Here is a 14,368-nt window from a genome sequence, read left to right on the forward strand (position 1 = left end):
GAGGAAAGGGAAGGCGAATGTAAGCCGCTTTGAGATTCCTTCAGGTAGCGCAAAGCAGGATATAAAGACCAACTTACAGTCACCTTCCCTTCCTCTTCTTGCAAGAGGCACCCTGTGGGGGTAGGTGGGGCTGAGAGAACAGCTCTAACAGGACTGTGACTAGCCCAAGGTCACCCAGCTGGCTGCATGCTGAGGAGCGGGGAATCAAACCCAGCTCCTCAGATTAGAAGCTACCTGTCTTAACCATTCCACGAACCTGGCTCTCAAAATATATATATTACAAAATATAGTCTCAAAAGCATAGCTCTACACAACATCTACATAAAAGTAACATAGTTTACCCAGTTCTGCATCCTGTCTGACATGGTGGAAATCAGACTGTCAGTCAAGCAGGGAGTTGCAGAGAAAACACGGACAAGATTGAAAGAAGACCCTGTTTGTCCTACAGCTTTAAACTTGCGTCCCCTTTGCCAGGCCACACTGCTTGTAGTGCATGCTGGGAATTAATATTCTCCTAGTTGGGTGGCATTTTTTAAAATAAATTGGGAGGCTCAAAAAATGGAAGCAGCCCGGGCCTTTCTCAACCTTTGAGAGGCCCAGAGAATAACTGTCCCTGGTCAGAGGAAATTTCATGAGACCAGTTCTGGAATGCGAAGTATCATCGGAAATCCATTGTCCTTGAAAGGGAGAAAAGTAACTCTGACAATCCACGGAGCTTTGACTGCAGATCTGAACCCCCCCCCCCCCTCCAACACCACCGTGTCATTCATCGCTACCCTGGAAATTTACACTTGTCCAGGATGGGGAGTCCCGCAGGTTTATATGAAACCATAAAGCAGGAGAGGATGAGACAGCTTGTGAAATTTACCACAGTCACTTCCTCAACCTCCTTTTTTCCAGCCTCAAGCCAGGTATTTAATGCATATTTTGATCCAGGTGGTTAACTCAGAAGGTGGGGGAAAGCCCAAGTCGTGCTGTCGAGGGGTGAGAAAGAATCTAGCTTGATCTGTTGCGTTTTCGAGGGCTGCTTGAGAACCGACGGTGCTTTCCACAACATGGAAATCAGCATGGGACACCTGCTGGCCACAGTGTTCAAAGCACAGCTACAGGGTCCAGCATAAAATCTGACAAGCCTATTATTGTCTGCCAACTCTTGCCTGGAAAATTCCTAAAGATTTGGGTGCAGCTTCCAGGTGGGACCTGGGAAGCCCCTGGAATTACAGAGATCAGTTCCCCTGGAGAAAATGGATACTCTGGAGGGGGAATTTTGTAATATCTGGAGATATTGCAGCCATTCAATAGTTCTTTCAGATTAACTCACCCAGAGATGTCTACTCATGCACTCAATACAGTCTAGAAGAATTTGGACACAGGTTATATTTTTACCAGAGTTTTTCTTTCGGTTCTAATCTGAGCGTTTACCTTCATCAGCTTCCTCTTTGACCCTGGGATTCCCCCACCCCGCCACCTCCGCAGCCAACCAATCACCTTTCTTGCACACCCTAAACTTGGCAGAGCACATCAGTGAAGAGGAAAAAATGAGTCCCACTGTCACATGGAGAGGCGCATAAAGATTCAGAGAAAGGTCCGCATGCCGGACAGTTAAAGGAGCAGCGCAACAATGAGGTATGTAAAGGACGGGAAGGTGGAAGGGGTGGGGGAGAAGGCCTGTGTTGTGCAGAAGGGAGATAAAGGGGAGATGGAGGAGGTGTTTTTTTGGAAGACTAGAGGCAGGGCTGACTAGGGAGGGCTTAACTCCCAAATCCCATTTTCAGTGTTGGGGCCCAAACTTGGAACTAAATGCAAGGTACAAAACTGGGTGTAGAAGAGGCAGTACAATCATCTAATCTCAGACATGAAGTACATCTTCAAATAATCTTCTCATTCACATCCAGTTTATTTATTTTATTTATTTATTTATTATATTTCTATACTGCCCTCCCCGAAGGCTCAGGTTTGTAAACTGAAAGTTTAATTTCTGAGTGTCCAGTATTATAGGATGACAAACACACCAGTTATGAACTTGTTTCATTCCACTTCTTCAGATACATACATACATATGTTATACAGCATTCAGTTTGAGTATTATCTTATTTCCGATATATATAACTTCTCTAACAATCTAACTACAGCAGCACTCCACGCCAGTAACCAAGTCATCCTCTCTCAATCTGACTCCATTATGTGTTTACTTGCTGCATTTATACCCCACTTTTTACCCCAGTAAGGATGCAATGTGGCTTATGCCATTTTCTCTTTCCTTTTGCCTAATGTGTAGGTTGAAGGATAGCAGTGGTTACTCTGAAGTAAAAGGAAACAACACTTGCTCAAGAAGGAAAAGAATCCCTTATTGCTAAATCATTTGCCACAGGAACTGAAATAGGGATTTGGGATTAGGCCAGGAGGAGTCCGGAGCTAAATTGTGTGGGCAGAGGGAGGATCCTGCAAGAAAAAAAGGGAAGAAGTGGATGAACTGTTTGATAAGACTTATAAATTGGGCCGCCAACAGGCCTGGAGGAAAATAGGCTAGCCCTTTGCTTAATATGCAGAAATAGGCAGCTGCAGCTTTTAATGGAGATAAATAATATCCCATCAGACATCTCTTGAAGAGTCAGGTCTCCACCCCACCCCAGACTCCAGGCAATTGGCAAGCCTATGTATACAGTTCTATATGAAGTAGAGAGTTAGTAGAGAAATCCCTGGCCCCAGGGAAGCACGCCTGGCCTCGACCCGGGCCAGGGCCTTTTCGGACCTGGCCCCAACCTGGTGGAATGAGCTCCCAGAAGAGCTGAGGGCCCTGATGTTACCCGAATTGCATGCCTAAGTTCCACGGGGCCTGCAAAACTGAACTCTTCCGCCAGGTCTTTGGCCAGGGTCAGGAACAACCGGGGGCCCATCGTACAAACTCCACCCTGTGGTGATTGGTTGAAGATTGGGGACGAATGGGGACGATACCAGGGAAAGGACATGGCTGAGGAAGGCTGCAGGGGAAGGGGATGGCAAACCTCTTCTGTTTCTCTTGACCTTGAAAGCCCCTTGGGGTTGCCATAAATGAGTTCTGACTTGAGAGCACTTAGCTCCATATGTAAAATTGGTTGATTTTCAAAAGAAGAACTGTTATTCAGCAAGTAGACCCCTAGTAATCTGCTCAGAGGGCTCAGTATTTCTGAGATAACAAACATATGAAACTGGTGTGGCTCTCTTGGCCATTCTCACAGGCCTTTCCACCATCTTAAACTGAGAAACATCTTTCCTGTGAAAGTCTTTTCATGTGGGGATGGCCAAGGATCATTGGCAATCACAAGAGACTTGAAACTCGGCATATATTCAACTGACGGGGCAAGGATGACTAGACCAGGGGTAGTCAAACTGCGGCCCTCCAGATGTCCATGGACTACAATTCCCAGGAGCCCCTGCCAGCGAATGCTGGCAGGGGCTCCTGGGAATTGTAGTCCATGGACATCTGGAGGGCCGCAGTTTGACTACCCCTGGACTAGACCGTCTCTCAGTGGCATTGCTGACAATACTTTTGCCCACATTTCCCCTTTCATCTACACCGTTGCTGTCAAAGAACCAGCCAGCTAGATGCACATCTAATCCGTCCTTTCCATCTCAGAAATGGGCTTCCCCTGGGGATCTCTCTGTCTCTGTTTGACAGCGCAAAAATTTACCCGTGTTTTCTATGACTGTCATCTGGTGATAAAGTGAGCGGAATGAATGTGTTCTGCATTTGGGGAGGGATGGATCACTGTTTAAAGGAAAGGTTGAGGGGAGGCCTAACAGGCTTTGCGTCATGGGAGGAACGACAAGAAGGGGGAACCCAAGTTGGGATTCCCCAAAACGTCACGGCTGTATGATTTTTTAATAGAACCGCTGTATGATACTTGGCTGGTGGCTGGTGTGATGGTACAGAACGTTCACAAGCATTCCAGCTACTCCGGAAACTAAGAAAAAAAGAAGAGCTGTTTTTTTTATATCCCACTCTTCACTACCTGAAGGAATCCAAAGTGGCTTTCTTACAAACACATTTCCCTTCCTCTCCCCACAACAGATAGGTGGGGCTGAAAGAGCTCTAAGAGAACAGCTCTGTGAGAATAGCCCTAAGAGAACCGTGACTAGCCCAAGGTCACCCAGCTGGTTGCATGCGTAGAAAGAGTGGGGAATCAACCCAGTTCTCCAGATTACAGTCCACCGCTGTTAACCACTACACCGCGCTGGCTGTGACAATGCCTTTTGCAATGATATTATTTGGCATTCAGAAAGAAAACCGTGTTTGTTTGTGATTGCTAACTTTAACTTTTCCTGAGGCAAAATTGTGAAGAAGCACAGGACTTGCGTTTTTATCCCTAACGTTGAGGATTTGCCAGTTCGCTAAGCCTCTTACTGAATCAGGGTAATTATTTATAGTTCGGCAAAGATAATTTGCCAAGTCACGGCTTTAGCGCCCGTTACCTGTGTGCTATCAGTGATAAACCTTAAATATGGAACATTTTGGTCTGATGCGGATTTAAAAAACGAAACCGGGATTTAAAAATAGGCCGTAGGATTATGTGCACCTTCCCTTCTGACAGAAGAGGACAACTATCTAAATCGCTTTGGGTCCTCATGAAGGAGAAAGATAGGATGTAAATAGAGGAAGGGGGTGGGTGGGAATTCTGTGAGGTAAATGTGTCTGTTTGGTTGGGGTTTAAGTGTCATAGCAGCCTCAGGGACAAGAATAGTTTTATGGGGTAAAATGAAGACTGGGGAGAGGTCCTAGGAAGGAATAAGAAAGCTCAAGGTAGCTAAAGGAAAGATTTAATTACTTGAGAAATGGAAGTGTGAGGAGAAAGGGGGCTTAAGGAAAAGAGCAGAGGTGGGAACTGAGGCAGGAAAAAAAGGTTAATTTAGAAGGAAGCGGGAAGAAGAAGACCTGATTTTTATACCCCGCTTTTCACTACCAGAAGCGGCTGAGGATCGCCTTCCCTTCCTCTCCCCTGTGAGGCAGGTGAGGTTGAGCGACAGGACTGCTGGATCAGAACAGAAGTATCAGGACTGTGACTAGCCCAGGGCCACCTGCTGGCTGTGTGTGGAGGAGCAGGGAATCAACCCCAGATTGCCAGATGAGAAGCCGCCCGGAGGGAGGTTTAGAAAGCTGGGAATTGTGAGCCAGACAGGAGCCATGAAACATTATGCTTTGGGTCTATAAATAGACAGGCTAGTATTCCTAGGGTTGCCAACCTCCAGCTGAGTCCTGGGGTTCTCTCAGATTGGCCACTGTTCTCTAGACAACAGAGGTCAATTCCTCTGGAGAAAATAGCTGCTTCAGAGGGTGGGCTGTGTGTGATCATGTCCTTGCTGAGCTCCTGCCCTTTTTTAATGGCCACACTTCCTGGTCATGGCCCCAGAATCCCTGAGAATTCTCCAATTTGGCAACCCTAAAACAATTACACAGAAGGGAGGGAGGTGTTCTGAATTCTGACTTGCCTACCAGAGGTCAAGAGGAAGTGCAGAGGGAGGTGCTTTCACATAAGCCCATCTGGGGGACCAAGCATTTTCTCTCATTCAAATTAATACTTGTGAGGAAAGTACTCATTTTAACAAAAGGAAACTGAGAGAGAAAGTCAGTCACCCTGCAAGCAAGCACGATTGCTAGTTATGGGCTGGGAGGCACCTAGAAATTTGGGGGAGAGTGGGGTATAATGCTACAGAATCCACCTTCCAAAGTAGCCATGTTCTCCAGGATAATTGATCTCTGTCACCTGGAGATGTCGTAATAGTGGATCTCCCGCTACTACCTGGAGGTTGGCGACCCTAAGCACAAGTGAGAACTAAATTTGAGTCCAGTGGCACCTTTAATACCAACAAAGTTTAATTCTGGGTATAAGTGGAACTGAGTGACTTAGTGAGATAAGAACTCCATATCTCTGTTAAGCCCTGGGGGTTCTATTGTCCTGAATGTTATAACTGACAAGGTATATCCCACTTTTACTGTACAGGCACAGGGCTAGATTTATGCCCTCATCATTTGTTCAACAAGGATCATCACCAAGAGTTGGCTTTCAATTTAACAATGGACGTGTGAGTGGTTTGTGTGTGTGTAAAGTGCCCATCAAGTCTCAGCTGACATAGCGTTTCTTGTAAGGATTTCATGACAAGAGATTAACAGAGGTGGTTTGCTGGGAGTCACAACCCTGGGCTTCCTTGGTGGTCTCCCAAATACTGACCTGGGCCGACACCACTCAGCTTCTGAGATCTGACAAAATCAGGTAACCTCAGGCCATTCTTATTTGTGCTCCAATGGTCTGCTCTTTCCCCCCTCTGACTTGCAGCTGTAGCGACATGCCGCTGTCCGTTCCTGGACGTCTGAAGGAGAACAGGATGCATCCCTTCAACCAATTTGACAAGGTGGGTTCGAAGGAAGCGCTTGTGTTTCTCATTCTCTGTGTGTGCGCGTGACGTTTAAGAGGAAAAGGGCCGCACCAAGTCCAGCTAAGTAAAAAGAAGAAGACAATTGGCCCTTGTAGGGAAAGAATCTTCATCTTTGTGAAACCCCAGCGCATTTCAGTTTACCACTTACAGAAAGGAAAGTAAGATTCTACTGAGAAATCTGAAGTCCTATCCCTCTGAAGAAGCTTGATGTGAAACATCAAGGGGTTTCTCAAAGATTCTTTCCCTACAAACACCGTCCCCCCCCCATTTTCTTCTTATGTGTGTAACATGCCATTCAGTTGGTGCTGACCCCAGATTTCAAGGTGAGTGAGAAGCAGGGGTGATGGGTTGATGCTTTCCTTTGAGAAGTCTTCCTTCGGAATCTCCCTTCCAGGTACCAACTCTGATAGCTTCCAAGGCTGACAAGGTCAAGCTATACCAGGGGTAGTCAAACTGCAGCCCTCCAGATGTCCATGGACTACAATTCTCAGGAGCCCCCTGCCAGCATTCGCTGGCAGGGGGCTCCTGGGAATTGTAGTCCATGGACATCTGGAGGGCCGCAGTTTGACTACCCCTGAGCTATACCATCCCATTTCCCCTCCATCGCCCTCTCTAGAGCCCCCAAAGCAGGATTTCTCAAGACTTTGTTGACGTGGGACCCTCTTTCTCTAGCTTTCTGGAGCCACCAGTAAAGCAGCCCCTTGCTCCTGTCTCCTCACTGCAATGGCAGGAATCACACAATAAGTGGTAGTGAAGAAGAGCAGACTGCCAAGTTGCAACAGATTCATGGCAACCTCATCCACAGAGCATTTGGGTCAAGGAATAAGCAGAGATGGTTTGCCATTGCCTGCCTCTACATAGCAACCCCAGCCTTGCTTGGTGGTCTCTCATCCAAGTATTTATTATATAAGTACAAGTAAATGAATAAACTACTATTACTATACTATTACTATACTATTACTATACTATTACTATACTATTACTATACTATTACTATACTATTACTATACTACTACTACTATTATTATTGTTATTATTTAGATTTTTTATTTCCTGCCACACCCGGAGCCGACTCATGGTGCCTTACAAACAGTCCATTAATAAAACCTCCGATAAAACCCCATTAAAAATATCGAAAAGCAGGACATAAAAATTACAACATATGAATGAGTACTAACCAGGGCTGACCCTGCTTAGCTTCCTACAAGCTTGGGCCAAGACATTACTGTTTACAAATAGACAGCATTATTGAGCAGGAGGGCTGTGCGTTTCATGGGTGTTTGTCACATTTTGCAGAGGCAACAAGAAACCTGACCTCCAGCTTCCCAGAACCTTTGCTCACCATTAACGCTGCTCCTCTTCCCCCACAACTCCCCTGCGAGAGGGTCCTGGTGCACAGAACTACTGCCCTAAAAGGTGAAAGAGTTCTGCAAGAGAGCGGCACAAGGACACCACTCCACTTTAAGAGATGACCTTCTGCCTCAACCCTTGGCAGTGCCTGAGCATGCCCTGAGGTGCTATTGCTGCCTGGAGCGAGAAGAAGAACTGATTTATTTGTACCCCGCTTTTTACTACCTGAAGCAGCCTCAAATTGGCTTACCCTTCCTCTCCCCACCCTGTGAGGTAGGCAGAGCTGAGAGAGCTCTGAGAGAACTGTGATTGGCCCAACGTCACCCAGCAGGCTGCATGCAAAGGAGCAGGGAATCAAACACAGTCCCCTTGATCAGAGGCCTCCACTCTTCACCACTACACCAAGCTGGCTGTCAACAGAAACAGGTTCTTACTCCAGGGTGGGGCTGTGTTGCAGGTTAGCCTTCACTATCAGCCGACGCTTGGTGGGACCCTAGGAGAAAACGGGGCCTCTCAACATCCCCAGCAGCTCGAGGCACTGCAGCCGCTGGCCGGTTTGGACTTCCCGTTGGACAAGCTGTGGGAGAGGCTGGTGGCCAGCCTCCCCGTGAAGCAGAAAGTGGAAGAGATGGAAGCCCGGCAGAAGACCCTGGAGAACATCGTGTCGGTGCTGAGTCGGGAGCTGGGCAGAAGAGCGGAGCCCCCTGCAGAAACCCTCGGAGAGGCTATGGCCAGGATTCTCTACCTGGAAGAGAAGGTAAGAAATGGTGGCAGGTCACGTTTTCACTCCTGGTTGTCAAGCCATGCCCATCCAGGCAGAGGAGGATTTCCCCCATCCCAGGGCCACTTCGGACCCTGCTAGTCTTCGTGAATTCCATTTTATTTTGTAGAGTTTAGAAAAGACAAAGATGCAGGCTGCACAAAAGAATAAAATAGTTTTATTATGAAGAGGAGCCATTTTGTATAGAAAGTTGCTCCTTGCTCACCACCTGATGGACGTGGGGATCCAGTGGGCAGCTCTAAAATGTCTGACCTCCATTCTCCACAGCCAATGGCAGAGAGTGGTAATTGGTGAGACCCAATCACGCCTCTGAATATTCAAAGGTGGCGTCCTGCAGGGAGTGATCCTCTCCCCAATGCTAATTAGCATCTTTTTGCACCCTCTTGCCCAGCTGGTCTGAAGCTCTGGTCTGGGCTGACACCCAGCTCTGTCTCCTGATTGGATGGTCAGCCTGATAGCCCCTCTGAATGGGAAAGGAGGCCTATTGTGTCATCGGCCCATTATCTACAGTTTATTGAGCCATTTTTTTATGGCAAGTATAAGAGAATCCCTTATTCTGAAAGACTATGCCCATGTTCAGTGGGAGAGACAGAATTTACAGGACATGTTCTTCTTTGCAGTCTCTACCACAGTGGTTCTCAACCCGGGGAAATTATCAGGATACTCCTAATTTAAATACACGAGCTACACCATCTCTGGTGCCCCTTGTAAGATATTCTTTAGATTCTGCTCAATCACACACACTACAGATCTTGCATATTCCAACATCTGGAGGCCAGTCCCCAGGTGGGGCCTGGGAAGGATCCCCTGGACTTGTAGCGCATCTCTAAAGAGATCAGTTCCCCTGGAGAAAATGGCTGCTCTGGAAGGTGGACTCTGCAGCATTATACTCCACTGAGGTCCCCCCTGCCCCAAATCCCACCCTCTCCCAGCTCCACCCCCAAAATCTCCAGATACTTCTCAACGCAGTGCTGACAATGAAGCAATAAGGTTGCAGCTCTTTCCTGCAGGAGGGGAGGATTCCTTTGCAATGACTCCCCCGCTCATCTCTAATTCAAAGTTATGCCTGTTTCCTTTTCTCATTTCCTCCTCTCCCCATGGCCATGCAATTCCTCCAGGTGGATCATCAGGATTCCCTCCTGGTCACGAAGGATGTGATGATCAGCAGTTTAGCAGCTCGGATCCACACGCTGGAACAAACCACTTACGACGGCTGTTTCCTCTGGAAGATCTCAGACGTGGGGCTCCGAATCCAGGAGGCAATCACCAATAACAGGCCTTCTCTTTACTCCCCCTGTGAGTGATCGTGAGTGTGGGATGGGGGGTCAGGGGTATAAAATCAGGGAGATTGGGCAACCTCTTCATCCCTTGCTCCTCAAAGTGCAACAGAAGAAGAAGAAGAGTTGGTTCTTATATGCCGCTTTTCTCTAACCGAAGGAGTCTCAAAATGGCTTACAATTGCCTTCCCTTTCCTCTCCCCACAACAGACACCCTGTGAGGGGGGTGAGGCTGAGAGAGCTCTGATATTACTGAAGAAGAAGAGTTGGTTCTTTTCTCTAACCGAAGGAGTCTCAAAATGGCTTACAATTGCCTTCCCTTTTCTCTCCCCACAACAGACACCCTGTGAGGGAGGTGAGGCTGAGAGAGCCCTGAGATTACTGAAGAAGAAGAGTTGGTTCTTTTATGCCGCTTTTTTCAACCCAAAGGAATCTCAAAGTGGCTTACAATCGCCTTCCCTTTCCTCTCCCCACAAAAGACACTCTGCGGAGTGGGTGAGGGTGAGAGAGTGCTGATATCACTGCTCGGTCAGAACAGTTTTATCAGTGTCGTGGCGAGCTCAAGGTCACCCAGCTGGCTGCATGTGGGAGAATGCAGAATCGAACCCGGCATGCCAGATTAGAAGTCCGCGCTCCTAACCACGACACCAAACTGGCTCTCAGCGAGCTCATCATCACGAACTGGGGCTAGGATTGTATGTTCAAAAGCTGGGTTGCCAGCTCCAGGTTGGAAAATCCCTGGAGATTTGGGGACGGAGCTTGAGGAAGGGATGGTGTGTGTGGGGAGACTTTGAGAGTCCTTTAGGCTGTGAAAAGCAGGGTATAAAAACCCACTCTTCTTCAAATTGCCAGTTTTCAAACTCATAGTTGGCAAACCTAAGGAGCTTGTGGCAAAGGTTTTAAACCACAGACTTCAGTCTGCTCTGCCGTACTCTGGTACACGGGCAGCTTGTAAACAGTAGCCCAACAGCAAGGTGGTGAGAGGAGACTAACGCAGGAGAAGGCTGATACTCATGAAGAGTCCATGTCAGTCTCTTCCCAGCAGCTGCTGTTCTAAGGGCCACCCTGGCATGAAGCAATTCAGTTCTGCCCGGGGCCATTTGGACTAGCTAGGAAACGGGGGGCTATACAAGCAGCCCCTGGCTCTCCTCATACATCTGTCACGAGGCTGGGAAAAATATTTCAAATTCCTAATTCGCCAGAGTCACACTTTTTACAACGCAAAGCCCGGATTCCTAGAATTCTTTCCCCCTAACGTTGTTCATTTCATAGAATGCTGTTTGAAAGCCAATTTAAATTCCACGCCTTCCCCCAAGCCGCCCTCTGGATTTTAGTTCTGTCCAAGGGCTGAGGGTAGCTAACGAGAATTTTTAATAGCTTAACAGGAGTGTTTCTTAGGAACGAGAGCAGCCTGTGGTAGTTAAAACAGATTTCGCTAAAGGCAGAGATTGGAGGAAGGGAGCATATGACCACCCACCAACCTGTATAGCTCCCTACATCTCCTGGATAACATCTAGGGAAAAATAAAGGATATGATAGCATTGTGCTCATTTCTTTCCAAACTTCATTATTTCTTTACTTCATGGGCTGCCAGGCCTATGTGAGTTCATTCTCCCCCCCCCTTTTTTTATCCTTAGAAACAGCCCTGCGAGGTAGGAGAATGACTAGCCCAAACTAGCTTCATAGCTCAGGGGGGGGGGATCTGAAAGTGAGACCCCCCCCTCACATGCTGACTCTGTTATCCCTCATTGGCTGTTGGGGGGGTGATATTTGGAAGAAAATGGCTACAAAGCAAGGGGGTCACAATCAGTGTCCCCATGTGACGACAAATGTTCCAGTGACCCAGAAGGGAAGACATGTTGAGTGACACTTTAACATTCACCCAACACTCTATGACTAAACCATAAAGTTTGAGGTAAAAGTCAGAACAGGAATTCTCAACCAAGGTTTTGTGAAAGCCGGGGGTTTCTTGACAGCCCCGGAAGGGGTTCCCGCATGGGTGGGAGTTAATTTTTAACATTTATCAGGTGTTATGACCTTACACGGTCATGTCAGCCTGCCCCCCTCCAAATCCCAAAATGGCCCATGATGAGCCTGGAGGGGGTGAGAAGGGAAGGCCCCCAGATGGGCTTATCTGCTACCTAAAACCATATTCTGCACGATTGCACCAGTTTGGGGGTTTCTCAAAGCCTGAAGAAAGTTTCAGGGATTTCTCAACGGTAAAAAAGTTGATAAAAGCTGAGAAAGAGGAGGCCAACCCCCACCTCGTGTAATGACATCACTTCCGGGTCATGCCAGAAGTGACATCACTGCACCAGGGCAGCTACGTATTTCCTACAATGCTTAGTTTTGGTCTTTGTACGGTGAAATTCGGGGTCTCCCTGGAACAGAATAATATATCTCGCCCACTAGAGGGCACCTGTACACACACACACATTCTTAAAACTCTCTTCCTTTTTTCTTTACACAAAGGTTTTCATACCAGCCGCTATGGGTACAAGCTCCGCCTCAAACTCTTCTTGAACGGAGACGGGACAGGCGCTGGCACCCACCTCTCGCTTTTCCTGGTCGTGATGAAAGGAGAATATGACTTCCAGCTCAAGTGGCCTTTCCAGCACAAGGTATGAAGCAATGGCAGGGGCCCCCAACATGGTGCCCACGGGCACCCTAGCACCCTCCCCCTTTTCCCAGCACCCCCAAAAGCAAGCAGGGCCAGGTGGGGTTCTTAGCCATTAAGAGATCTGACTGGCTGGGCAGCTCTTTTAAAACAGTGCTCCGAAAGTGACGGCCACCACAGCACAGGATCGCCGCTGAAGGTAGGCGGTGTGTGTATTGAAGAACTCACAAACGTGGTTTGCACCGTTCACCTGCCAACCTCCCTGCAAAGACACAGGAACTCTCTGCCCAGCCCCCCCCCCCAAGCCAGGAACTAGCCCTAGGGGGTGGTTCAGAGGGGGCGAAAATGGCCCTCTCCTTCAATCAGAAGAACTCCTGCTGTCAGAAGGGCAATTCCATAACCTCTGTACTGCAATCCTGCTAACCCAAGTCCCCCACCCTTGTAAATAAGCTTTCCCAGGGTCAGACAGAACTGCTGCAGGCAGGAGAGCGAAGGAAAGACCCATGGCCATCAACACCTTCCCTCCAACAGATCATTCAATCCGAGGTCCTCTCCTTTGTCTCATCCACTGGAGCGTGGGGGCAGGAGGGGCTCCATTTCCGGTGTTCCTTCAGAAGACACCATGACAATTTTTTAAAGGTTGTTTTTGTCCTGTTTCCCCAGGTCACCTTCACTCTTCTGGACCAAGTCAGCCAACAGCACTTCTCCACCTCCTTCCGCCCCTTGCCGTCCTCGTCCTCCTTCCAGCGCCCCATGAGCGAAAACAACGTGGCCAGTGGCCTTCCCGAGTTCTTCCCATTGAACTTGCTTCATGCCCCAGGGAGCCCCTACATCTGTGATAACACATTAGCCATCCAAGCTGCGATAGACACAAAGGCATAGACTTGGGGGACTGCTTGCCCTGCTCGGCTGGAGACTGTGCTACCCAGGAACTGTAACTCTGGCATACTGTGAGAGGGACTGAGTCAGTGGTGTCAAGATGGCTACCCCTACCTTCCTGAAGATCTTTTCTTGGAGTAGGCACAGTTGAAGAATCATAGAATCATAGAGTTGGAAGGTACTTCCAGGGTCATTTCGTCCAACCCCCTGCACTGTGCAGGACACTTCTCCCAACACAAAATGGAAAGGAAACATTTTTAGGCCGTTAAAAGACCTTGCGCTTACTTGTTAGAAGCAAAAAGCAATCTGGCTACTCCAAAATATACAAAAGGCTTGTATAAAATTGCATTAACTTTCTGAAATTTTTTCATGTATGAGCGCAGGTGTTCTTGTCTTGGGGGCATGTTTTGATTCACAGCGTTCTGAATAGATTCTGTTATTTACCTTTGTGTTCCCACCTTCCTCCAAAGAGCACCAAGGCGCACCTGTGGTTCTCCTATGTTGCCACCAAGCGTGCTTCTATGGTTTGAGAACCTGGATATTTGCAGCTGTCTTCTACTGAATCAGGTCTTGGTCCTTCAAGGACAGCATTGTCTGCTCAGGTTGGCAGCAGCTCTTCAGCGTCTCAGGCGAAGGCCTGACACATCGTGACTGCCAGATTTTTTAAATTGGAGACGCTGCAGACTGAATCAGGCAGCTTCTGCATGCAAAGGGGAGGAGCTTTCCCTGAGCAAAACCCTCTCCTTGAATCCAGGAAAGAGAAACCCGCCAACGGTAAGGAAGGAAAGATGTGAACTTCAGACTGCTTAAGAATGTAAGAAAAGCCCTACTGGATGAGGCTGGTTGTCCATCTGGCGGGCCAGTAAACCAGGCAGAGAGAGAGAGAGAGACACTGTATTGTCTGTATTATTTAGTTTGGTAGCTGGATTTACCTGGACCATTCAGTTCTTGCTGGCTTAGTGCGTGGTCCGTGTTCCCTTTGTAGTTTTGTTTGGCTACCCCGAAGCTAAACAAGATCAGCTCTGGTTGGCACCTGGTTGAGACAGGAGTCCA

At 48.0% G+C, this 14,368-nt stretch overlaps 1 protein-coding gene across 1 annotated transcript; it reads left to right on the forward strand.

The window, feature by feature from the left end:
• The first annotated feature begins 1,482 nt into the window (after positions 1-1,482).
• On the forward strand, positions 1,483-13,758 carry LOC143834382 (TNF receptor-associated factor 1-like). The gene is made up of 6 exons (XM_077331190.1): positions 1,483-1,626; positions 6,312-6,387; positions 8,219-8,518; positions 9,661-9,838; positions 12,292-12,440; positions 13,100-13,758. The coding sequence occupies exons 1-6, from the start codon at positions 1,622-1,624 to the stop codon at positions 13,316-13,318; spliced, it is 927 nt and encodes a 308-aa protein (XP_077187305.1). The 5' UTR covers positions 1,483-1,621; the 3' UTR covers positions 13,319-13,758.
• The last annotated feature ends 610 nt before the right edge of the window (positions 13,759-14,368 follow it).

Source organism: Paroedura picta, chromosome 3 (genome assembly GCF_049243985.1).
Source record: "Paroedura picta isolate Pp20150507F chromosome 3, Ppicta_v3.0, whole genome shotgun sequence".
Lineage (NCBI taxonomy): Eukaryota > Metazoa > Chordata > Lepidosauria > Squamata > Gekkonidae > Paroedura > Paroedura picta.